The sequence below is a fragment of the Notolepis coatsorum genome (assembly GCF_963971535.1).
Source record: "Notolepis coatsorum genome assembly, chromosome: 19".
Lineage (NCBI taxonomy): Eukaryota > Metazoa > Chordata > Actinopteri > Aulopiformes > Paralepididae > Notolepis > Notolepis coatsorum.
The window spans coordinates 34377389-34402075 of NC_140183.1; the positions used below are offsets into that span (position 1 = coordinate 34377389).

The following is a 24687-nucleotide window of genomic DNA, read 5'->3' on the forward strand; positions in this document are numbered from 1 at the left end:
GAAGAAATGTGGAAAGTATGGTGTGTGTAGATGCAAGATAAATGGATATTTCATCTCTTACGTGTAAGAAAAACGCATAAAAACAAATTTTGGGGAAAACGCCCTCAAAGTTCTGTATTGTAATTGTGATTTATGGACACAATCAGACAAAATGAAGTAAAATAAACGTTTTTTTTTTTTATCCTCTTTTTCTCCGCCTGATTTTTTTATTTTTTCCCCCCATCCCAATTTTTGTCGTTATGCCAATTCCCCCCCTCCCCTACCTGGTTGTTGTGCGCATGTTCCTCCTACTGGTCGGTACAAGGGAACCCTGAAGTCCACCACATGCTTCCTCCAACACATGTGGAGACAGCCAGTGGCTCTTTTCTCACCTGGCAGCGAGGACTCTCATTGGTGAAGCGTAACGCATGGGAGGTCACGCTGCCTTCACCATTTCCTGCCCTTCGCTGAGCAGGCACCCAGACCTGACCTGTAGGCGTCACTGTCCACAACGCCAGATTACCACCCATGACTTCCCTCCCCCTAACTCAGCCAAATGAGTTAGTATGACGACCGGCCCAAGCCGCAGGGCAATGCTGACTCCGGGAGTCGAGACCGCAGCCTCTTGCATTGGTGACGAGCGCAATCTCCGCTACGCCACCTGACCGCTTGAAGTAAAATAAACTTGTTTTCGATATTTTATTGCCACTAGTTTGAAATAAGACATGTTAAGGAAGGAAAATATCTATAAAAAAAAGAAGAATAAAAAAATAAAAAAATAAATGTGCCTATTCACCTAGGCTGTCTCGCCTTATTTTATTGAACTAAATGTACAACAACCAATCGCATGTTGACAGTGGTGACAGAGACACGATGGTGACAGACACACAATGGGGAATGTGGTATTTTTGCACCAGTGTTGAAAAGCATCATTAATCATTCCATTTATCGTTACTGAGGTAAATGTGATCATACACTGTAACATGATGTGGATTACTGGATATAGATGGGTTTCTTGTTTCAAACGAAAACGGCTGGATCATTTTGCCAAATCAACATGGCTGTGAATGTGAGTCTTTCACCTTCTACATATCTAGCTTTGGCATGGATTGATTCTTTAGATCGCTAGCATAACAAATGCAAATATATTGTAGTCTGACCCGTTGTTCTGACCGCATGCACACTGAGTCTGACATGGACGAGGAACCCGTATATACCAGCACCACGTGGATATGAAGTAAGGTGTATAAGGAAGGTTTAACTGTGTATATCTTTCTGTGTCTCTCTACTTAGCTCTCTTCTCTCAGGTCGCTGTGTTGGTAGCCATTCTAGTGCTGGTTGTCATTGCGGTCATCTTCCTCATCATCCTCATATTGTTGTGGAGGAAGGTGAGTTTGTTGGTTCAGACTACTGCTTTGAGACAACAATATACAACTTCTTCCATCATTCCTAATAGAAGCACTGCTAGATATCAGGCAAAACAGAGTTTTAAAAGAAAATCTCCACACCACCCTGGAAGGCATTTTAGAACCCTGGAAGAGCGTTTTAGTTTTCAGTGACCAAAAACGTGTGGATGGGAGGCCAAAATGCAGAGAAAATACTATGTTTTCAAAGATATCCGTCTATGCGTGGACGTCTGAGTGTGTCTGTTGTCTCTCTCTTCCTAGAAGCCTCGTTATGAGATTCGATGGAAGGTGATTGAGTCTGTGAGCTCAGACGGACATGAGTACACCTACGTCGACCCCACACAACTACCTTATAATTCAGCATGGGAGGTACCCAGAGACAACCTGGTGCTGGGTAAGAACCTCATTCCTCTTGCTAAGGGGCATCCTCTGGGAAGTGAACTTTAAACCTTTGAATGGATGCGGATACAGACCAGCTAGCCTCGCTGTTGGCCAAAAACACCTCTCGAGTTGGCCAAAAACACAAGTTTTAAGCTAGGCTAGTGGTATCCTTATCCGCTTCCATTCAAGCTATAGGCTAGCTTGCAGCCGGATAGCTTTCTACTGAACACACAGAGAGGAAAATTGGTATCTATCTTCTTGTCTGACTCCGGAGAAGACGGTAAGCACATTTCCCATAATGTTGGTGTGTTACTTTAAAGGAACACGCCAACTTTTTGGGAAATTCGCTTATTTGCCATCTACCCCGGAGTTAGACAAGCAGATACATACCCTTTTCTTCTCTGTGCATGCATTAGGCTTAGGGAACAGCTGCACCGTTAGCCTAGCTTAGCGTCATTCACTGGAAGTAGGTGTGCCAGTGTAGCCTAGTTCACTCCAAATACACTCCAAATACAACTCCAAAACTTTCCTATAAACATGTTGTGACCTGTGTATTTACATAAGAACAAAGCGGGCCTCGCAACTCACTTGTAGTTCCAAAGTGTTTTAATAGACAAAAAAGGCATTAGATGCGACGTTTCGACCTTACCGGTAAGGTCGAAACGTAATGTAAAAAAACTATAATCAAACCGGCCGATGAGAAAACCTATTTGGCTCTGTCTATACTGAGTATAGACTGAGTGTATACTGAGTATAGACAGAGCCAAATAGGTTTCCTCAGTCTATACTGAGTATAGACAGAGCCAAATAGTTTTCCTCATCGGTCGGTTTGATTATAGTTTTTTTTACGTTTTACCAGTAGTGCTGAGTCCAACATAGCCCAACATCATAGTCTGGTGGAAACGCACCTTATCATCCATAATCATCATCCATATGATCCGTTTTGTCTTCTTCTTCATAATATCCAATAGTTCGCTCGCCATTGCATTGCAGGTTACTATTGTGTGCTCGGGCCAGACTATACCACGGAGCCGAATAGGTTTCCTCATCAGTCGGTTTGATTATAGTTTTTTTTAGGTTTTACCAGTAGTGCTTAGTCCAACATAGTCTGGTGGAAACGCACGTTATCGTCCATAATCATCATCCATATAATCCATTTCGTCTTTTTCATAATATCCAATAGTTCTCTCTAGGCGATCGCGATTGTCGAACGTGTCCTGCTCACTGCTGCTCACAACGAGTACCTAGTTGTTTGGGGGCTGTGGGGCTGGTACTAAGCTGGCCCATGCATGTTCATAAGGTAGGCTATACTGCCACCTGGCGATATTCGTTCATCATTGCAATTCCAACGTAGGCAGATGTGCCAGGGAGCTCCGGCTGAGTGTTTAGAACGGGGATCAAAGGAAAAATATCAAAGGATCCAAAAACTAGTATACTCGTTTTTGGCGCTCAACCGTTGGCGGCGAAACACGAGTATACTCGTTATTGGCGCCCAATGAGTTAATAGGCCCCCTCCTATTTGGTCTGCTCCTCATCCTCTCCCTTCTCTCTCTCCTCTCTCTCTCTCTCTCTCTCTCTCTCTCTCTCTCTCTCTCTCTCTCTCTCTCTCTCTCTCTCTCTCTCTCTCTCTCTCTCTTCTCTCTCTCTCTCTCTCTCTCTCTCTCTCTCTCTCTCTCTCTCTCTCTCTCTCTCTATATATATATCTCCCTCTATATATCTTTCTCTCTCTCCTTCTCTCCCTCTCTCCCCCCTCTCTCTCCCTCCCCCCCTCTCTCTCCCCCTCCCTCTTTGCCTCTCACCCCCCCATCCTCTCTCTCTCCCTCCCCCCTCTCTCTCTATCCCCCCTCTCTCCCCTCTCCCCCCCTCTCTCTCTCTGCCTCTCTCTCTCCCCCCATCTCTCTCCCCCTCTCCCCCCTCTCTCTCTCTGCCTCTCTCTCTCTATCCCCCCTCTCTCCCCCTCTCCCCCCTCTCTCTCTCTGCCTCTCTCTCTCCCCCCATCTCTCTCCCCCTCTCTCTCTCCTCCTCCTCTCTCTCCCCCTCCCCCTCTCCCCCTCTCCCTCCCCCCTCCCTCTCTCTGCCTCTGTCTATTTCTCTCTCCCCCCCCTCTTTCAGGTCACACTCTGGGCTCAGGAGCGTTTGGCAGGGTCGTTGAGGCCACGCTTTACGGCCTGGTTGACTCCCAGTCCTCAACCAAGGTGGCCGTCAAGATGCTTAAATGTATGTAATTGTGTCACTCTGTCAAGAACATTGACTCAACACGTTAAAGTGTCCTTCAGCACCACAGAGGGATGTCCATGTTGAACTCGACACGTTAAAGTGTCCTTCAGCACCACAGAGGGATGTCCATGTTGAACTCGACACGTTAAAGTGTCCTTCAGCACCACAGAGGGCTGTTCATGTTGAACTCGACACGTTAAAGTGTCCTTCAGCACCACAGAGGGATGTCCATGTTGAACTCGACACGTTAAAGTGTCCTTCAGCACCACAGAGGGATGTCCATGTTGAACTCGACACGTTAAAGTGTCCTTCAGCACCACAGAGGGATGTCCATGTTGAACTCGACACGTTAAAGTGTCCTTCAGCACCACAGAGGGATGTCCATGTTGAACTCGACACGTTAAAGTGTCCTTCAGCACCACAGAGGGCTGTTCATGTTGAACTCGACACGTTAAAGTGTCCTTCAGCACCACAGAGGGCTGTTCATGTTGAACGTTGAGCTCCACACATCGATGAAACGCTTTTCTCTTGTATTGGTTTAAGATAGAACATCGATGAAGCGCTTTCCTTTTTTATTGGCTTAAGATAGAACATCGATGACGCGCTTTTCTCTTTTATTGGCTTAAGATGAGAAAACGTTTGAGACGAAGGTACACAGGTATCTAATTTTTTATTTAAAAATGCTATATATAACATTTAGAATACATCCACAGAGCTTTTAGAAAGGTACGGAATAAAAGTATTGTTTATAAAAAATGTTTTTAAAATGTTTTTAAAAATATTTTGCGGCACCAAATTGAATGTTGTTGTTTAGATGTAACTACTTCCCATTTCCCCACATGGAAGGCACCTGATTGGATAAATTACATGCTGCTGCTCTTTTGTCAAATCTAGTGGCAGAATGTTATCTATAGCACCTTTAAGTCTTTCTTGCTAACAACGTTGGCTATTTACAAGTACATACATAACATCCCATATACATATAAAATATATATTAGCGCAGTCCTCGACTACATAAATAGGACTTCATTGACTAACCGTTGATTTCATTGACAAATATGTAAGATTTGACTATGAGGGGGCAGCCCTATTACATACTATACACACAATAGTATGCGTTGCTTAAAGGAATCTGTAATGCGGTCAAATAGCGACCTATAGGCAAGACCCGCCCCCCCTTGGTACTCCACTTTGTTTACATGTTTTTGTTTTGATCTGATGTGTGGGCTGAAGTGTGGGCTGAAGTGAGGATAGGGGAGAGGTAGCCCCTTTCGTGACTGTGATGCAAGCCTTTCTTGAATACGCAGTCACTGGTTCCCACGTTACTAGCCATGTTAATGTGCACATCTTGGTGGGTCCAAAATATATCAGATATAAATTTCAAAGGTACTCACCGTTGCATTAGGGTTTCACACACACATTTTGACACAGGAGCGCTGTGATTGCTGGCTGCTTTGTCACATGCCTGGTGCGCCCAGCAATCACAGCGCTCCTGCGTCAAAATGCGGAAGCAGCCATTTTAGCCAAGGCTAGCTCAGTGATTTTTGTACTCGTTTATAAAAATTATTTAAAATGTTTATTAGCAACGCCAAGCTTTCAAACCCCGCCGCTTGTGTGTGTGAAACCCTAATGCAATGGTGAGTACCTTTGACATTTATATCTGATATATTTTGGACCCACCGCTCGCCTTTAACCAGTGCTTGATGTGCACATTAACATGGCTAGTAACGTGGGAACCAGTGACTGCGTATTCAAGCAAGGCTTGCATCACAGTCACGAAAGGGGCTAGGGGAGAGGTTGCTATTGCTGGCCACACCTGATGTTCTGCCAAGAGTGATCTGGAGAAATTATTGCTAGATGTTCTATTATTGTATTTGTATTATATATTATATCATATTGTGTATTATATATTATATTATATATTGTATTATATATTATATTATATATTGTATTATATATTATATATTGTATTATATATTATATTATATCTATATAGTAGCTTATTACTACCGTACCTCCCACTCAACTCAAACTCACAAATCAGACCAAAATAAAAACATGTAAACAAAATGCAATACCAAAAGGAGCTATTTTTCCTAGAGGTCGCTGTTTGGCTGTATTGCAGATTCTACCTTTAATTGTGTGACGACCAAGTGATGGCATGCCAGGAGAGGAACCCCGTGGAGTCTGCCCACCGTCCCACACAGATCAAAAGAGCTCTTGCACGGTTTCAGTCGCGTCGGTCTGACCGCATCTGTGTGCTTGTGTTTCCTGGGACACAGCCACGGCCAGGAGGAGTGAGATGCAGGCCTTGGTCTCTGAGCTGAAGATCATGAGTCACCTGGGACCACATCTGAACCTGGTCAATCTGCTGGGAGCCTGCACCAAGAGAGGTAGAAGCCGTGTGTGTGTGTGTGTGTGTGTGTGTGTGTGTGTGTGTGTGTGTGTGTGTGTGTGTGTGTGTGTGTGTGTGTGTGTGTGTGTGTGTGTGTGTGTGTGTGTGTGTGTGTGTGTGTGTGTGTGTGTGTGTGTGTGTGTGTGTGTGTGTGTGTGTGTGTGTGTGTGTGTGTGTGTGTGTGTGTGTGTGTGTGTGTGTGTGTGTGTGTGTGTGTGTGTGTGTGTGTGTGTGTGTGTGTGTGTGTGTGTGTGTGTGTGTGTGTGTGTGTGTGTGTGTGTGTGTGTGTGTGTGTGTGTGTGTGTGTGTGTGTGTGTGTGTGTGTGTGTGTGTGTGTGTGTGTGTGTGTGTGTGTGTGTGTGTGTGTGTGTGTGTGTGTGTGTGTGTGTGTGTGTGTGTGTGTGTGTGTGTGTGTGTGTGTGTGTGTGTGTGTGTGTGTGTGTGTGTGTGTGTGTGTGTGTGTGTGTGTGTGTGTGTGTGTGTGTGTGTGTGTGTGTGTGTGTGTGTGTGTGTGTGTGTGTGTGTGTGTGTGTGTGTGTGTGTGTGTGTGTGTGTGTGTGTGTGTGTGTGTGTGTGTGTGTGTGTGTGTGTGTGTGTGTGTGTGTGTGTGTGTGTGTGTGTGTGTGTGTGTGTGTGTGTGTGTGTGTGTGTGTGTGTGTGTGTGTGTGTGTGTGTGTGTGTGTGTGTGTGTGTGTGTGTGTGTGTGTGTGTGTGTGTGTGTGTGTGTGTGTGTGTGTGTGTGTGTGTGTGTGTGTGTGTGTGTGTGTGTGTGTGTGTGTGTGTGTGTGTGTGTGTGTGTGTGTGTGTGTGTGTGTGTGTGTGTGTGTGTGTGTGTGTGTGTGTGTGTGTGTGTGTGTGTGTGTGTGTGTGTGTGTGTGTGTGTGTGTGTGTGTGTGTGTGTGTGTGTGTGTGTGTGTGTGTGTGTGTGTGTGTGTGTGTGTGTGTGTGTGTGTGTGTGTGTGTGTGTGTGTGTGTGTGTGTGTGTGTGTGTGTGTGTGTGTGTGTGTGTGTGTGTGTGTGTGTGTGTGTGTGTGTGTGTGTGTGGGTTCTCTCTCTGTGACGTGTTCATCATCACATGTGACACGGTCTCACCAGAAAATGTAAATAAATTATGAATCGACCACAGGAAAAAAGGTACATAATTGTGGGAACTACAATGTATGAAAGAGTAGAGATAAAGGCATTGTTTCACAGACAGCATTGTAGCACTCCAAACATACAGTACTTCAGCACCAGACATTAGTAAAAGGAAATCTCACACTATAAACATATATGTAAAAGGAATATCTCCACACTAGAAAAATATATGTAAGGAGATTATCTCCACACTGGAATATAAATAGATAACCCTTAACACATTGAGTGCCACGGACACTCTTTGTCGTTAGTTCATGCCGACCTTTGAGTGCCCCCGACGCTATATAGCATTTTTTTTTTTTTTTTTTTATTATTATTGGCGATTTGAATTCATATTTCATCAATCGAGCCTCGGGTTAGTGCTGCAGAGTCTCTCTGAGCTCAATTTGGAAGATACCGCCCCCTATCTTCTCTCCCTGTGTAACTGCACCCCATTACGTTACACTGATGCAGGGGGAGTGGTCAGTTTGCTCATTTACTTTTCCGTCAAGCCAACTGAAGGATCGATTGTGCTCACCGGCCCGGAAAACGCGTGGATTATGTATTTACAGGACTCAACACTGTAATCAATAAGCGTGATCGATATTTGGAATGGCAATCAGGAATTGGAATAATCTTTTTGGATAACATCTGATCTCAGGTAAGGAATTTATTTGACCAGTCTTAGGATAATCAGAGCTGTTTTCACAGAGATATAAGCGTTTGCCCTGTGCGTGTGTGTGTGTGTGCGCGATGATCGCTGATGAGGAAATGAGAGAATCGATTTTTCAGCCCGCCTCTATAGCGTGCATAAGTACACATATACTATCGATAATCTAACGTTTATTTGAAAACGATTAATAAATAGGCCAAAAAATTACAACGTTTTTGTGTATTCTAGAATATTCCAGTAAATGCCTTTTTATCACGGAATCTATATATTTTCCTGAAAAACGAGGGCTTTTCAAAATGCTATAACGAAAATGAACCAATTAAAAAACAATCCGTTTCGACAATGTTGACTGCAAACAAGTCATTGATAAGCGACAGGCAGATTAGACACATAGCCATAATGTAAGACAGAGATTATGCGTTCACAACGCTATCATTTAAGTGGGTGGTGGCATTTAACCATGTTTCCAATGTTAATGGCTGGCACTCAAACTGTTAAATGATAAACACACTAGAAACATATATAAAGAGACAAACCCCTACTGGAAACATATGTAAAGGATAAACCTTAATGGAAACATATGAAAAGGATAAACCTTTCAGGAAACATATGTAAAGGAAACTGTAACTGAGGGGTACAATTCCCTGACTGTATTGATAAGTATGGTATCATTAAACCACTACCGCTTTATGTACTTTAATTACTGGCCATACAGTACATGATATATAAATATGATGAACACTTCCCACAATGAATCGGTTCCACACAAAGTGGTAATTAAGTATTTATTGCAGCAAAAGGTACATAATATACTTCTCTATTATACTTTGGATGCGCTGTCCATTCTCTGGTTACGCAGGAGGTAATTATACAACCTGAATCTTAGGGAATTATATCTATGGTACACTAGTAATATATAGCGGGAGATACTGAAGGGTCCCCCCGGTTGTAAGCCAGCAGGGGTAGAGGATCTGTCGGTAGTAGAAAGTCTGGTCAACGATGACTAAGGAGACTCCAAGTACAGGAGACGGTGCAATAGTCTCTTGATCCACAGACGAATACAGCTGTTCTCCGTAGACTGTAGCTCCACAGTGAAGAAAGCTAGCCGGCCTCAGCTCTCTGAGGCGCAGACTCGACTTGGCTCCTCACAGGGTAAATCCCACACGTGTAGGCGTCGGCGATTCTCCGCTCCATAAATCACAGGACCAAAACAAATATAATCCAGCCGCAAAGGGCTATGTAGTCGTCGGGTAGATTAATCCAGTGTACATGTCCACACGGTTCTCGTCTAGGTCTCCTCGGGTGAAAGCGCCATGAAAGCAGCCCAGCCTGGATAAGCACTCTAGCTGGTACAAGGAAGCGTTGGTGATGCTGGTCACTGTAGAACTTTAGCCGCACGATACACTATACACAAATAGACTATTACTGACTTAATAGAAATATGTCGCACTCGACGGTATAGCGCCAAACTCTGACAATTCAGTTATTAATTTGCACGCGGTCTCAATGCTCTATTTGGGGCCAAACAGGCCATATTCACCGCACGTTGTATCGTGGGTGAGGCTTCAACTTATTGGGTAACTCTACTTCTGTATTCACCTGCGCCATATTTATATGCACGGCGAACAATCTAGTGCCAACCTCATTTCTGTCTCGTATCCCTGGGCAAGGCCGGGCATGTACAGACATGTCTTGACGGTGGCTTTGAACCTGACTCTGGAGGCGCGGCCCTGGCGCCTGTCGACCGCTGTCCAATAGGAGAATGAAATATTATGGTCTGGTCTAGGCTAAAGGGATATTCCGTGTATATGTACAAGGAATATACAAGGGATATCAAACGATATACAAATACTATGCAAATATATCAATCAATAAATATATATATTCGGTTTAATCTGATCCTTTGTAACAGAAACTTTCAGGAAACATATGTAAAGGATAAACCTTAATGGAAACATATGTAAAGGATAAACCTTTAAGCACAAGCTAAACCGGGGAAACACAACATGAACAGAGGCAGCATAACATTAAAAGTATTAATCATAACATTAATAGAATCCAGCAAACCTAGGACTAAAGGCCTGAGAAGGTTCAATTCTCCACTTGCACAACCTAAAAGTAGTAACTTCCGGCTGACTTCCGGTTGCCAATGGTGCTTCCTGTCCCATCCAAATACATTGGTTTTAGCTACTTTTCTCCCCTTATTTAAACAACTTTGTCGTCACAGAGAGGCAATGAAACGTTTGTATTATTATAGTATAGAATGTATTTAATAAGCAAACGTTTGTCAGCAGGGTTTTTGGGCTGTATTTCATGTAAAAACGTTCACTGTTATTTTACTTGCTCACGCTAATTAAGGCTAATACTGGCTAACAGAAGCTAGCGCAAGAAACGACGCCGCAAAGTATTGTTTATAGTGCATTTATTGCCACCTTATAGCATTTGTACATTTGTATGACAGTCTATAATGCTCCCGTGAGGTTTTTCCGGACGTTTTGGTAATGATTTTCACTATAAAATCATATTTCTAAATGACAGGAAGTTGATGAAAACTGTCCGGAATAGCTTTGAGCTAACGATCTTTGCCGATGCATTCCATTCTAAACGTAACGTTAGTTGTTCAAAACATTACCCATCTATATAATTTGTTCCTCGACATTAGCTTCTAACTGTAGCAGGCTGCAGCTTGCTGGCTAACGTTAGCTTCTAACTGTAGCAGGCTGCAGCTTGCTGGCTAACGTTAGCTTCTAACTGTAGCAGGCTGCAGCTTGCTGGCTAACATTAGCTTCTAACTGTAGCAAGCTGCAGCTTGCTGGCTAACGTTAGCTTCTAACTGTAGCAGGCTGCAGTTAGTTTACAAAACATTACCCGTCTATATAACGTTGAGGAACAAATTATATAGACGGGTAATGTTTTGAACAACTAACGTTACGTTTAGAATGGAATGTATCGGCAAAGATCGTTAGCTCAAAGCTATTCCGGACAGTTTTCATCAACTTCCTGTCATTTAGAAATATGATTTTATAGTGAAAATCATTACCAAAACGTCCGGAAAAACCTCACGGGAGCATTATAGACTGTCATACAAATGTACAAATGCTATAAGGTGGCAAGAAATGCACTATAAACAATACTTTGCGGCGTCGTTTCTTGCAATGCATCGGCAAAGATAGTTAGCTCAAAGCTATTCCGGACAGTTTTCATCAACTTCCTGTCATTTAGAAATATGATTTTAAACTTTGGCCATTCCCCTGGCTCTTTTTAGCGTTTATCGCATTTACTCTGGTCAAGAATGACCGACAGAAACAGGCTGAAGGGGTACAGATGGGGGGGAAGACACTCTGGGAAAGGCACGGCTGCAGTCCGGGATTCGAACTCGCTAAACCCCAGATCCGTGACGAGCACGGTTGTCCCCGGCGCCGAAATAGCGCTCGAGGTACGTGGTGAGCTACTGGAGCTCCCAGAAATATGATTTTATAGTGAAAATCATTACCAAAACGTCCGGAAAAACCTCACGGGAGCATTATAGACTGTCATACAAATGTACAAATGCTATAAGGTGGCAAGAAATGCACTATAAACAATACTTTGCGGCGTCGTTTCTTGCAATGCATCTGCAAAGATCGTTAGCTCAAAGCTATTCCGGACAGTTTTCATCAACTTCCTGTCATTTAGAAATATGATTTTATAGTGAAAATCATTACCAAAACGTCCGGAAAAACCTCACGGGAGCATTATAGACTGTCATACAAATGTACAAATGCTATAAGGTGGCAAGAAATGCACTATAAACAATACTTTGCGGCGTCGTTTCTTGCGCTAGCTTCTGTTAGCCAGTATTAGCCTTAATTAGCGTGAGCAAGTAAACTAACAGTGAACGTTTTTACATGAAATACAGCCCAAAAACCCTGCTGACAAACGTTTGCTTATTAAATACATTCTATACTATAATAATACAAACGTTTCATTGCCTCTCTGTGACGACAAAGTTGTTTAAATAAGGGGAGAAAAGTAGCTAAAACCAATGTATTTGGATGGGACAGGAAGTACGATTGGCAACCGGAAGTCAGCCGGAAGTGCCTACTTTCAGGTTGTGCAAGTGGAGAATATCTGGAGCTGCTGCGTTTGGCCACCAGAGGGCGGCAGAAAACCACTGTTCACATTGTTCAGGGTGGGTCCCCGGCTGGGACCATGACAAAAACACATTTGTTCTCCCTAGCTTTAAAAGAAAATGTAGTCTGCTGCTGTAATTTTGTTTGTAGTTCTGTGTACTTTGTATTGTGTTTATGTGTTTTTTACTATATTATGGTTATTACTGTGAAGCACTTTGGTCAACCATGTTGTTTTTAAATGTGCTATACAAATCAAGTTGGATTGGATTGGAGTACCAGACAGCATCGTAGCACTCCAAACATACAGTACTTCAGCACCACAGGCAGTATTCTAGTGCTCCATTTAGAGGCTGCCAAGACCATATCAGCACCACAGTATTGTAGCGCTGCTGTCCATACTGCAGGAGATCTGCTTTCATTGGTCTATGTTTGCCCCAGCCCCTATATTTAAGTCCCGCCTAAGGTGTAGGCTACTAGAAAACAAATGGGTGGCTCTTCTAGTTCAATAAAGTTTTGATTAAATCAAATCAAATAAAAACCCAGGAATAACCTATATGTTGTTTATCTCCATCTCTCTCTCTATCTCCCCCCTCTCTCTCTCCCCTCTCTCTCTCTCTCTCTCTCTCTCTCTCTCTCTCTCTCTCTCTCTCTCTCTCTCTCTCTCTCTCTCTCTCTCTCTCTCTCTCTCTCTCCTCTCTTCTCTCTCTCTCTCTCTCTCTCTCTCTCTCTCTCTCTCTCTCTCTCTCTCTCTCTCTCTCTCTCTCTCTCTCTCTCTCTCTCTCTCTCTCTCTCCCTATCTCTCTCTCTCTCCCCCCCCAGGTCCTATCTACCTGATAACAGAGTATTGTCGCTATGGTGACTTGGTTGACTACCTGCACCGCAACAAACACACCTTTCTGCTGAGTGACGGCACCGCTGCATCACAAGAGAACCATGTGGACACACACACGCAGGGCAAGAGGTCAGACACACATTTGAATACTTTATTTGGTTCCACAAATTATATTGCATAAACAGGGAATCAAATATATCGGGGCCAAGCAGCTCTGAACACTTAAAGGGTACACATAGCATCTCCAACTTCAAAAGAGCGCCTAAGCTTAACCAGTGTAGAAACTTGCAGTCCCACGATTGGGCGTACTTGTCACATGACCAGAAATTACCTGGCCAATCAGAGGCGCGGAAACAAAGTTCTGTTGTAGAAGGCATTCAGGCGTCCCCGAAGCGTCTATGCCTTCTACAACACTGTTCGGTTTCCGCGTTGCCGTTTTGCGCTCTGATTGGCCGAGCGCGTGCATGAGCCGCGACGCGGCCCTCAGCCGTGCTGCGATAAGGCTTTCGCCAGCGGGGAGAGGGGCAACGACCCTCCGTGCTCCGGCTTTCAACAGCGGGGACAGTATTATGGGGCTTATGCCGCGAAGCAGTAACACACATAGTTGCAATGCATCTGTCAGTCGTACTTAACTATGTGTTCACTGTTGTGTTACTGCTTCACGGCATAAGCCCCATAATACTCTCCCCGCTGTTGAAAGCCGGAGCACGGAGGGTCGTTGATGAGCGCAGCGATGCCGCTCGCGGCGCCCCTCTCCCCGCTGGCGAAAGCCTTATCGCAGCACGGCTGAGGGCCACGTTGCGGCGCATGCGCGCGCTCGGCCAATCAGAGCGCAAAACGGCAACCCGGAAACCGAACAGCGTTGTAGAAGGCATAGACGCCTCCCGGAAAGCCTGGTCCATGTACAGGTCAAAGGCACAGCCTACTATAGTAAATTATATTGACCAAATTGACCTAATTGTTTATACTGCCTGTGTTGTTGTTTTTACTACCTGTACCCCCCCCCCCCTCCCCCCATGCTGCTATGATGCCTGAATTTCCCCAAGGGGATCAATAAAGGAATATCTTATCTTATCTTATCTTACTTCTATGATTAGCACCTCCTTGTGGCTGGTGTCAATAAAAACAACATCAGGTGTATCGACACACACATGCAGGGCAAGAGGTCAGACGTAGTTTCGGGGGCTGGGGGCCACACACACATTTTAGATGCTTTATTTATATTTATATATATTTATATTATAATTTATATAAATTATGCTTTATTTATACATAAACACTAACAGTGCAATTAGCTCATTGGGAGTCATTCAATTACGTTTGTGACTGTGCCGCATTCATCGTACACATACAATATTGACACAGATGATGTTTAAAAAACAGATACAATAGCATTTCCGTAAAACTATATCTACTCTATGGGTACAAAAAGCAACGCCGTCTCCAAATAGAGCGGCTACCAATAATAGCAGATATAGAGCAATACCTTGCTAACTGTTTAGCCTTTCTCTTGGAGATGTGGGTCATCTGAAGGCCCCTACCACCAGCTTGTGAACATGACCCAGGCTGCCAAAAATTAAAACTAAAAGTTGACACTTGTAGCCTAGTTGTGCGATGTTCAGCTTGAGCTGCTGATATTTCAGCAACTTGGTTAAAACATACACACACGCAGGGCAAGAGGTCAGACGTGTGTCGGGGGCTGGGGGCCAGACACACACACACACACACACACATTCAATAAATTAAATATTTTTATATAATCTATTTAATAAAATAAAATGATTATATCATTTAATTTTTGTTCCTGACATTTACCCCTTCACTCACACACCGATGGGAGAGGCAACTATGCAAGGTGCCAACCTGCTCAATGCAAGCAATTAGGGGTTAAGTGTCTTGCTCAAGGACACTTCGACACGCTGCCCGGGAGGAGCGGGAATCGAACCGGTTACCTTTGGACTACCAGACGGCCGCTCTACCTCCTGAGCCACTGTTCCCCCCCCTTATTAGGCTTTATTGTAATTACGTTTGATTGTTTTCACCCGTTCTGGAGAGTTTTTGGACTTTTGAGTCTGTGTTTCTGTTTGTCTTAGTTCAATCTTTAGGTTTCATAGCCTCAGTAATGTGTTTATGACTTTGTTTCTCTAACTGCCGCTTCCAGTAAAGTTTCACATTGGACCACTGTGTTTTCTCTGCATCTGGGTCCTCCACTCCCTGCCTCGTGTCACGTCGGTACAATTACAGTTCAAACACAGGCATGAATTGACTATTAAAAAGCAGCACAGCATCATCTGCAGACAGCAGGTGTTTTCATGTCGGGTCCATTAAGGGTTTGGGTTCTGGGGTTCGATGCATCTTCCAACATTTGTTTCCTTCCTTCATTTTCACAATTATGGGATATGTTTGGCCTGAGGCTATTACCCTGTAATTACCCTGAATTTCCCTAAGCCTAAGGGGATCAATAAAGGAATATCTTATTTTAGTAACACTCTCTTTCTACACAGTGATAGTGATGGTGGGTACATGGATATGACCAAGGAGGATTCTCTCCAGTACGTGCCCATGCTGGAGCTGGGTGACACCATCAAGTACGCAGACATCGAACCCGCCATGTATGAGACCCCCTACCAAGAACAAGATGGTGGTAATAATAATGATAATATTAATTTGTCATACTTTTGGGTGTTACACATAGGTACATACAATTATTTCTGTCAGCCCTCTCAGGCAGTGCAATTAGAGGATATCACAGGATTGCATTTCTTTCTTTATCTCTTCTGATGCACAACTTTCCAAAAATGATAACTAATAATTCTGTGGGTCCAAATGAGGAGACAGGCCTACAGGTAGTTATTGGATGGCAGACAGTATAAAGAATATCTGTGTCTATCTCATTATCAGTCCTTTCCCGAATTCATATTGGGATTCTGGTTCATCCCTAAGTCCCTGCCAAAGTTTAAGTAGTTATTTTGAGTAATCTTGCAATTTCGAGTGCTGACACAAATATTTATGTTGAATTGAAATGTATTTTATTAATGTGGAGTCACTCATCCAGGGTAATGGAGTCTGTTGCTGTAGCATACAACCAAACCATGTCTCTGTTAGATATCATATAGCATTGTAATGACCATACATTATTTGATATGTCAGGTATTTCTATCTGCAGGGAACAAGTAGTAGTAGCAGTAGTAGTGGTGGTGGTGGTGGTAGTACATAATCAGCTCCTTGTGTGTGTGAGTCCATGGAACGTCTACTGCTTGTTCATCTATCATAACACTAAGCATTTGGTGAATTGTTTGCAGTAAATGTGTGTTTGTGAAATGTGCTTTAGATGAACATGACATGATTCCCTTCCTCTTCTCTCATCCAGGTCAAGGTCCGGAGGAGGCGGTTGTGTCCATCAGCGACTCTCCTCTCCTCACCCTCCAAGACCTTGTCTGTTTCTCCTACCAAGTGGCCCAGGGTATGGACTTCCTGGCTTCCAAAAATGTACGACATATCCCATACTAATTTGCATATTCCTGACTTTGTTAATTACAGCTCAATGAAATTATATGGTAGCAGTCCCTATAAGACAAGGTATTGCTATTTTTTCATCTACATCATTTGATGGTGCTGTAATTAACACAACACAAGGATTCAGCGTCCCTGATGACATCACTGGGGGCCATACTCATTAAACTCTCAATAACTGTCATCCATAACTGTATGTTATGTATCCATAACTCCCAACAGTGTTTGCATCGAGACCTGGCTGCCAGGAACATTTTGGTCTGTGAGGGAAAACTAGCCAAGATTTGTGACTTTGGTTTGGCCAGAGATGTCATGAAAGATGACAACTACATCGCAAAAGGAAATGTGAGTTTGTTGAAAATGAAAGGTACGAAAGATAACATTCAGCCACAAGATGTCGCACTAGAGCGCCAGCACGTCATTTATCCAATCAGGTGCATTCCACGTGTGGGAATGGGCATAGTAGTAGGGGCATTTTGTATAGGGACGCTAAGGACATGTTCCTACCAAAGCCATGGAAATTTTAATTGTCCCTACCAAAGAAATCTTTAGTTTTAGTATTATTACTTGGTCTGTTGCTAAAGTGTAGGTTGACAGCTGCATCAAGAACCTATTGGCAAGCAATCCTATTATCTGCAATATCCAATCAGCAACCTATGAACCTAGCTAGCTCTGACTAAAGCGCACTTTCTCTCTGCCTCAGCCAACGGCCTTATGCCTTATGAAATGTCATAAGGATTAATGTGATGCTCTTTGTAGCTCCAAAAACTGTATTTATGCTCAAATTAGTACAAAAAGTGTCCCTACCAAAGCTCAAATCAAACCTACGCCCCTGAAAATGGGAAGTTGGGAGGGGATACATGCAACATGCAAAATTATATATTAATTAATCAATATCTTTTTTGGGGGGAAAGCAATACTTTTATTACGCAGCTCTGTATAAATAAGCACTGTGCTCGCTTCAGGAGTATGGGATTTCTTGAGTCAGCACTGAATATTATATCATTACCAACAGGTCTGAACTACAGTAAACCGTAAAGTAAGAACTCACAGACATTTAAAGGCCAGCAGAGTCAGAGCCCCAGTCATGGGCCCTCATTTATCAATGCAGGTTGCCGTACAACAATTAAAAACAGTTCATTTATAATCACAATAAAATTTAAAATAAAATCTGACATACGCCTGCCTAAACAGGTGGGTTTTGAGGTGGGTTTTAAATGGGATAATGGAGTTTCAACACTGTGTAACACCGACGTCTTCGGTATGACTCGTAATTAATTATAGTTCATTGTAAAATAGAGACATGAGTGTAATTATTGTCAAACCCTATAAATAGCATTTGGAATAGGTCTTTCCGAATGAATGCAGCATGGTTTATCTTGCGTTATCGGAATACCTCTCACAGGGTGCGCTCCGCGGGGTGTGCTCCACAGGGAGCTGTTTTCAGAGAGAACATAATATTAAGTAGAGTCCGCTACCCAAGATACATTCTCCTTGATTTGTGCCGCAATTTGGCACGCAAATTGGAGCGTGGAACAAAACGCACAAATTCCATCCCTGTGCATATTCAAGTCCTCTCCACCCTGGGATCTTTGGCCACCATCTTTGGTCCAGCGTGATATTGGAGATGGATTGAGCAATAGACTGTACCCATAGCTGTCAAAGCTCCATCAATAAACAAATTCAGTTATGTGAATAGAAAGGGATTCCACTCAGTCAATGTACATGCTATGCACATTTGGCTGATAAATGTTGCCGGTGGCCGGGAGGAATGCACAACTCATTCAGGCCTAATTGTATTTAATAAAATCGTAATGTTAATACTGGGGTATCTGTAATTAAAATAGCACTTAAATGCAGGTGATCGGGGTTATCCACTGAATAATGACTCTGACCAACCTACCGACCCAACAGGAGCGCAATTATAACAGGCTCACGCACGCACAGGACGCACAAGAGCAGGGACGTGCACAGGACTTTAGAGGGGCAGGTGCTCAAAGGCTGAAAAGGGCACTACACTTGTGTGTATATATTAACCGAGCGCGCGTAGCACGCGAGCACGATTTTTAAGGGCCCTTTTCGGGTGGGGGGACCCCTTTTTATGCATTTTGGGGGGTTTTGGTGATCAAATATTGAATATTGAACTATAATAATCAGTGCAGGACCTCACTTATCCTTGAAAGACACTTTTATCACTGACTTAAAAGGCCCATACATCTCCATAAATGTTCAGGGGGGAGGGAATAAGTGCTTACCCTACAGACCCCAAGAAGTGCTGTATATTCTGTATTGTTTAATATAAATGCATTTTTTATTCCAATCCCGATTTGTATTTGAGATTCCCAAATCCCATCCGACTTGACTTCTTCGTGTCCCTCAATGAGTGTAATACCAGCATTCAACTGTATGCGCCACAGCGGTTTCTATCATCATCATCATCACCACCCACGCTATGCATAAAATATATAGGTCCGCGGAGAGGCACGCTGAGGAGGCCATACAAACTGCAATGGAATATGGGGCATCTCTCTCTCTTTACCTAATATTTAGATTCTATCCTGACATTTTTCAGTTGGAAGGGCAGTCTATATGCGTAACGGTAAAAATGTTTTTTTTTTTTTTTTTTCAAAATGGTACTTTTTTGATGAGGCTCAAAAAGGCAGGTGCTCAAGCACCCCTTGGCCTCTATGTGTGCACGTGCCTGCACAAGAGCCATTTAGAGCGCAGTTGGCCTGCTGAAAGTTTGGTGACTGTGCTCGTTTGGCACAGGGGGGGGGGGGGGGGGGGCAGACGCAGACGCAGAACACCCACATCCAAACACTGCAGCAATTCAGTCAAGAGGATCATACAGCAGTTTTAAGTAAGTCTCCCCTGGCAAGATCTTAATCTAACTTTAAAAAACCTAAACGAAAAAAGGAGTTTATTTGCCAGTATGATTATCACAATGACTCAAACGCAAGCGCAAAATAGTGGTTGCTATTTTTTTTGAGTTTTTATTCTCCATTGGGTTGCACGGGCAGCAGTTTTTTTCAGTGACTCGTTCATTTCAGTCATTACAGTGCAAATGTCGGGTCAGCTTGTCATTTATTTCTGTCAATGTGCTGGTTCTGTAGGACTGCGTCAGTCAACACCCTTGGCTCCCGGCACACAAATATTTAAAATAATACGATTAAATATTGTTTAAAATAAAAAGCTAAATACTATTATTTTGTGTGTCATGTTTCCAAATAAGATTGTTCACAACAGAATGCTTTCTACCTTCAATTTATTGGTTAGATGACCTCCATGATCAATCTCGCTCTCATATTAGTTTGCTTAGCCATTATTCCACATTCCACAAACAGGCATGTTCCCATGGGGGTGTTTAATTACCATATGGTTAATTAGGGGTGGTTCTGTATGCAAATACTTAGAATCGTGCACGAGCATAGATGGTAAGAACAATTGGTATTTATTAGGGATGTTCGATATTGGCTTTTTTACCGATATCCGATATACCGATATTGTCCAACTCTTAATTTCCGATACCGATATCAACCGATACCTGTTACGATGCAGGTAGGAATTGAGTTCCAATAGTAGAATGAAGAAGGAGATGGAGATGTGGTTTGCTCTTCTTGAATAGTGTGTTCTTTTTATTGCAAGAAGCACAAGATCAAGGAAGATAAAGATAACAATACAGACGCCAAGCGTCAACTGAGAATATACTTTTAAGGAATACTAAATCATAAGCAGCAACAAGAGAGTCCAGCACTTGTTCTGTAGCCGTCTGCACGCAGGTCTGTTTGAAGCTCCGACAAAGGAACAGAGAACAGGGGTTACTAAATAGCCACATTCCTGACATACCACACGCATCAATTAGTGACAGCATAAGTGACAGCCAGTGACAGCAACCCAGTGAAGACAGTCAATCAGTGTAGTGACAGTCAATCAGTGCAAATACCAAGAACAGGATAAAATACTCCAGAAAGGCAGTAGGGTTCCCAGTCCTAGAAAAACGTAATAATTTCAGGTAATTAACATTACTCTTGTTGTGGAATTAACACAACATTATGCATACTTTTGACAATAAATAAAATCAGAATTTGTTCTTACTTGCTTGCCTGGGTATATAAAGGTTAAATAAAAAGAATACACTTTTCTTTTTTTTTTACCGATACCGATGATTTCCGATTGGTACGACCTGTGTACGCACGTTTGATAAATCCCAATTTTTCTGTGCGTAGAGACATTCTAAATTCCGTGCGTATCACGAAAATTGAATACTTTCTATGCATTATTGATAAATGAGGGCCCTGGTCTCTGGAGCAGCAATACTTAAAATTTCTGATCCTGGTCTACCAGTAACTCCAGGACAGAGTGGTTCACAAATATACTAATGTGTTTTATTTATTGACTTTGTTGTCCCAGGGCACAGGAATACTTTTTAAATGTAGAATCTGTAATGCCGTCAAACAGTGACCTCTGGGCAAAAGAGCCCTGCATGGTATTGCACTTTGTTCGGTTCTGTTACTGTAACATGACACTGTGAATGTCTCCAGACCTCCCTTGGTAGAGCCTGATGTGTGGCCAACAGTAGCAACCCCTCCCCATATCTTCACTCAACTCCAACCCACACATCAGAAAAAGTAAACAAAGTGCAATACCAAGCTGGGTTCTCTTGCCTGGAGGCTGCTGTTTGGCAGCATTACAGAGTCTACCATTAAAGACTGTAAACTAATGGATGATGTGAAATTCATCTCTTCTCAGGGGGTACAGTGCATTTAAATTACGTTTACGCAGAGACCAGACATAGCTGGGACACTGAAGGAGGAGTTACTCTCTACAGTATTGTATTATACAGAAAGTCACTTTATACAAGCTCCATTGTGAAACTCTAGGTAATACACCTGTGATTATGAGGTGTTTCTGAAGGTGAATGTGGTGTCTATCTGTGCGAGCAGAGCTTCCTGCCAGTCAAGTGGATGGCCCCTGAGAGTATCTTCCAGAATGTCTACACGACGCTGAGTGACGTCTGGTCCTATGGAGTGCTGCTCTGGGAGATGTTCACCCTGGGTAGGCTCTATTGCATTTAAAGCTGCACTTGTTGTTTTCTGACAGCAAGGAGTCGTTGTTTTACACAGCCTTCTCTTTCTCTTTCTCCCAAAACAAAAGCCTTGTCTCGTTTTTTGCTAAAGTGATCATTCTATACTGTATACATCACGTACCTTCATGGAACAATCTTATTTTTTTTGTATCTGCTTTTTCTCCTTATTTTTCTCCCATCCCAATTTCATATTGCCAATTCTCCCCTCCACTGTTTGGAACGTTGCTAGACTATGCCTCCCACTGGTCGCTCGTAGTGAGGATAGAAGCCTTGCATCACGTGTCCCCAGGGACGTGCACAGGAATTTAGAGGGGCAGGTGCTCAAAGGCTGAAAAGGGCACTACACTTGTGTGTATATATTAACCGAGCGCGCGTAGTGCACAAGCACAATTTTTAAGAGCCCTTTTCGGGCGGGGGCCCCCTTTTTATGCTTTTTGGGGGGTTTTGGTGATCAAGTATTGAATATTGAACTATAATAATCAGTGCAGGAGCTCACTTATCCTTGAAAGACACTTTTATCACTGACTTAAAAGGCCCATACATCTCCATAAATGTTCAGGGGGGAGGGAATAAGTGCTTACCCTACAGACCCCAAGAAGTGCTGTATATTCTGTATTGTTTAATATAAATGCATTTTTTATTCCAATCCCGATTTGTATTTGAGATTCCCAAATCCCATCGGACTTGACTTCTTCGTGTCCCTCAATGAGTGTAATACCAGCATTCAACTGTATGCGCCACAGCGGTTTCTATCATCATCATCATCACCACCACCCACGCTATGCATAAAAGATATAGGTCCGCGGAGAGGCACGCTGAGGAGGCCATGCAAACTGCAATGGAATATGAGGCATCTCTCTCTCTTTACCTAATATTTTGATTATATCCTGACATTTTTCTGTTGGAAGGGCAGTCTATATGCGTAACGGTAAAACAAATTAAAATTAAAAAAATCTCAAAAAGGGCACTTTTTTGATGAGGCTCAAAAAGGCAGGTGCTCAAGCACCCCTTGGCCTCTATGTGTGCACGTGCCTGCGTGTCCCCTCCGGTACACGAGGAGGCAGCCTGTCGCATCTTTTCACCAGACAGCGCAGACTCTCAGTGGCGAGGAGTAACGCATGGGAGGCTCACACTGCCCCGATACTTCCTGTCTCTGCTGTACAGGCGTCACCCAACCGACCTGTAGGAGTCGCTGTCCACAACGTCCAATCCCCACCCATCGACTTTCCAACCGCTACCTCCGCCAATTGAGATAGTATGACGACTGGCCCAAGCCGGGGGCAACGCTGACTCTGGGAGTCGAGACCGGAGTCTCTTGCATTGGTGACGAGCGCAATCTCCCCTACGCCACCCAGCCGCCCTTTCATGGAACAATCTTGAGGTGCATGAATTACTAGATTTATTGGGCATTTCCTGGTTGCTATCACGTAGGTACATACTTCACCTACAGACATACCGGTAATACTGTTCTGACAGCACAATAATGATGTAATTAAGAGATTTACTGGAAAAAAAACGGCTGCTGGTGACGCAGGGCTGATTGAGTAGGACACCGTGACTCAATGAGACCTTCTGATAGCACGGCTGATTAACTAGGACATCATATGGCTCAACGTGACCTTCTGATAGCAGGGCTGATTGAGTAGGACACCATGACTCAATGAGACCTTCTGATAGCAGAGCTGATTGAGTAGGACACCATGACTCAATGAGACCTTCTGATAGCAGGGCTGATTAACTAGGACATCATATGGCTCAACGTGACCTTCTGATAGCAGGGCTGATTGAGTAGGACACCATGACTCAATGAGACCTTCTGATAGCAGAGCTGATTGAGTAGGACACCATGACTCAATGAGACCTTCTGATAGCAGAGCTGATTGAGTAGGACACCATGACTCAATCAGACCTTCTGATAGCAGGGCTGATTAAGTAGGACACCATGACTCAATGAGACCTTCTGATAGCAGGGCTGATTGAGTAGGACACCATGACTCAATGAGACCTTCTGATAGCAGAGCTGATTGAGTAGGACACCATGACTCAATGAGACCTTCTGATAGCAGAGCTGATTGAGTAGGACACCATGACTCAATCAGACCTTCTGATAGCAGGGCTGATTAAGTAGGACACCATGACTCAATGAGACCTTCTGATAGCAGAGCTGATTGAGTAGGACACCATGGCTCAACGTGACCTTCTGATGGCGTAAGATGGTCGTAAGAAGTTTTGAGAATATGAAACAAGCTGTCAGAAAATAATTCTTGCAGCTTTAACTTAAAATGTCAATCTTCTCATCTGGGTATGACACAACTGTCAACAACACAATTATATTCTAATACATTATTATTATTCTAATACATTATTATATTCTAAATCGTTTGGATTTGAACGATTCCGGTTCCGGTTCCGATTCTCCATTTCGATTCCTGTTCTAAACGATTCTCGATTCCCATTCTTTGAGGTGCAGGTCAAAACAGGTCACAGCTTATTTTTGCAAGAGATTTTAATATTCTTTTTGAAAAATCTTTTATTTTCTTCATACTATTCACATTGTCAGTTGACTTGATACAGTTTAATTTGGTTGCTGTACTGTAACTAGGGTATTAATTAACAAAGTAATTTTTTATTTTTTTTTTAAGAATCGAAATTCAAACATGTTACTTCCGGTTCCAGAACCGGAAGTTAGGAACCGGTTCCTATTAGAACCGGTCGGTGCCCAACCCTAATTCGAATACATTATTATTATTGATATTATTTTCACTTTCTTGTTCCATTGCATTTTGTTCTATTTCAAACTTTGTTCTATTCTATTTTATTATATTCTGTTCGATTTTACCCCATTATTCTCTTTTGTTCTGTCTCATTTTCATTGTATTTTCTCAGGAGGGACCCCGTATTCAGACATCCCTATGAATGAGCAGTTCTACGCTGCTCTGAAGAGAGGATATCGGATGCCCAAACCCCCCCATGCCAC

General features: G+C 43.2%; 1 protein-coding gene across 2 annotated transcripts in view; it reads left to right on the forward strand.

Moving 5' to 3' along the window:
- Positions 1 to 24687, forward strand: part of LOC311246376 (platelet-derived growth factor receptor beta-like) — a 129760-nt gene that overhangs the window by 67947 nt on the left and 37126 nt on the right. The window contains exons 15-24 of one of the 2 annotated variants that reach the window (XM_084336537.1): positions 1273 to 1367; positions 1647 to 1779; positions 3879 to 3983; positions 6266 to 6376; positions 13099 to 13240; positions 15616 to 15755; positions 16482 to 16600; positions 16847 to 16969; positions 21568 to 21679; positions 24597 to 24687. The exon at positions 24597 to 24687 is cut by the window's right edge and continues 9 nt beyond it. In XM_084336537.1, the coding sequence (XP_084192663.1) occupies positions 1273 to 1367; positions 1647 to 1779; positions 3879 to 3983; positions 6266 to 6376; positions 13099 to 13240; positions 15616 to 15755; positions 16482 to 16600; positions 16847 to 16969; positions 21568 to 21679; positions 24597 to 24687 (1171 nt within the window). The remainder of the gene's footprint in view (positions 1 to 1272; positions 1368 to 1646; positions 1780 to 3878; positions 3984 to 6265; positions 6377 to 13098; positions 13241 to 15615; positions 15756 to 16481; positions 16601 to 16846; positions 16970 to 21567; positions 21680 to 24596) is intronic. The other variant, XM_084336538.1, reaches the window with a different exon arrangement.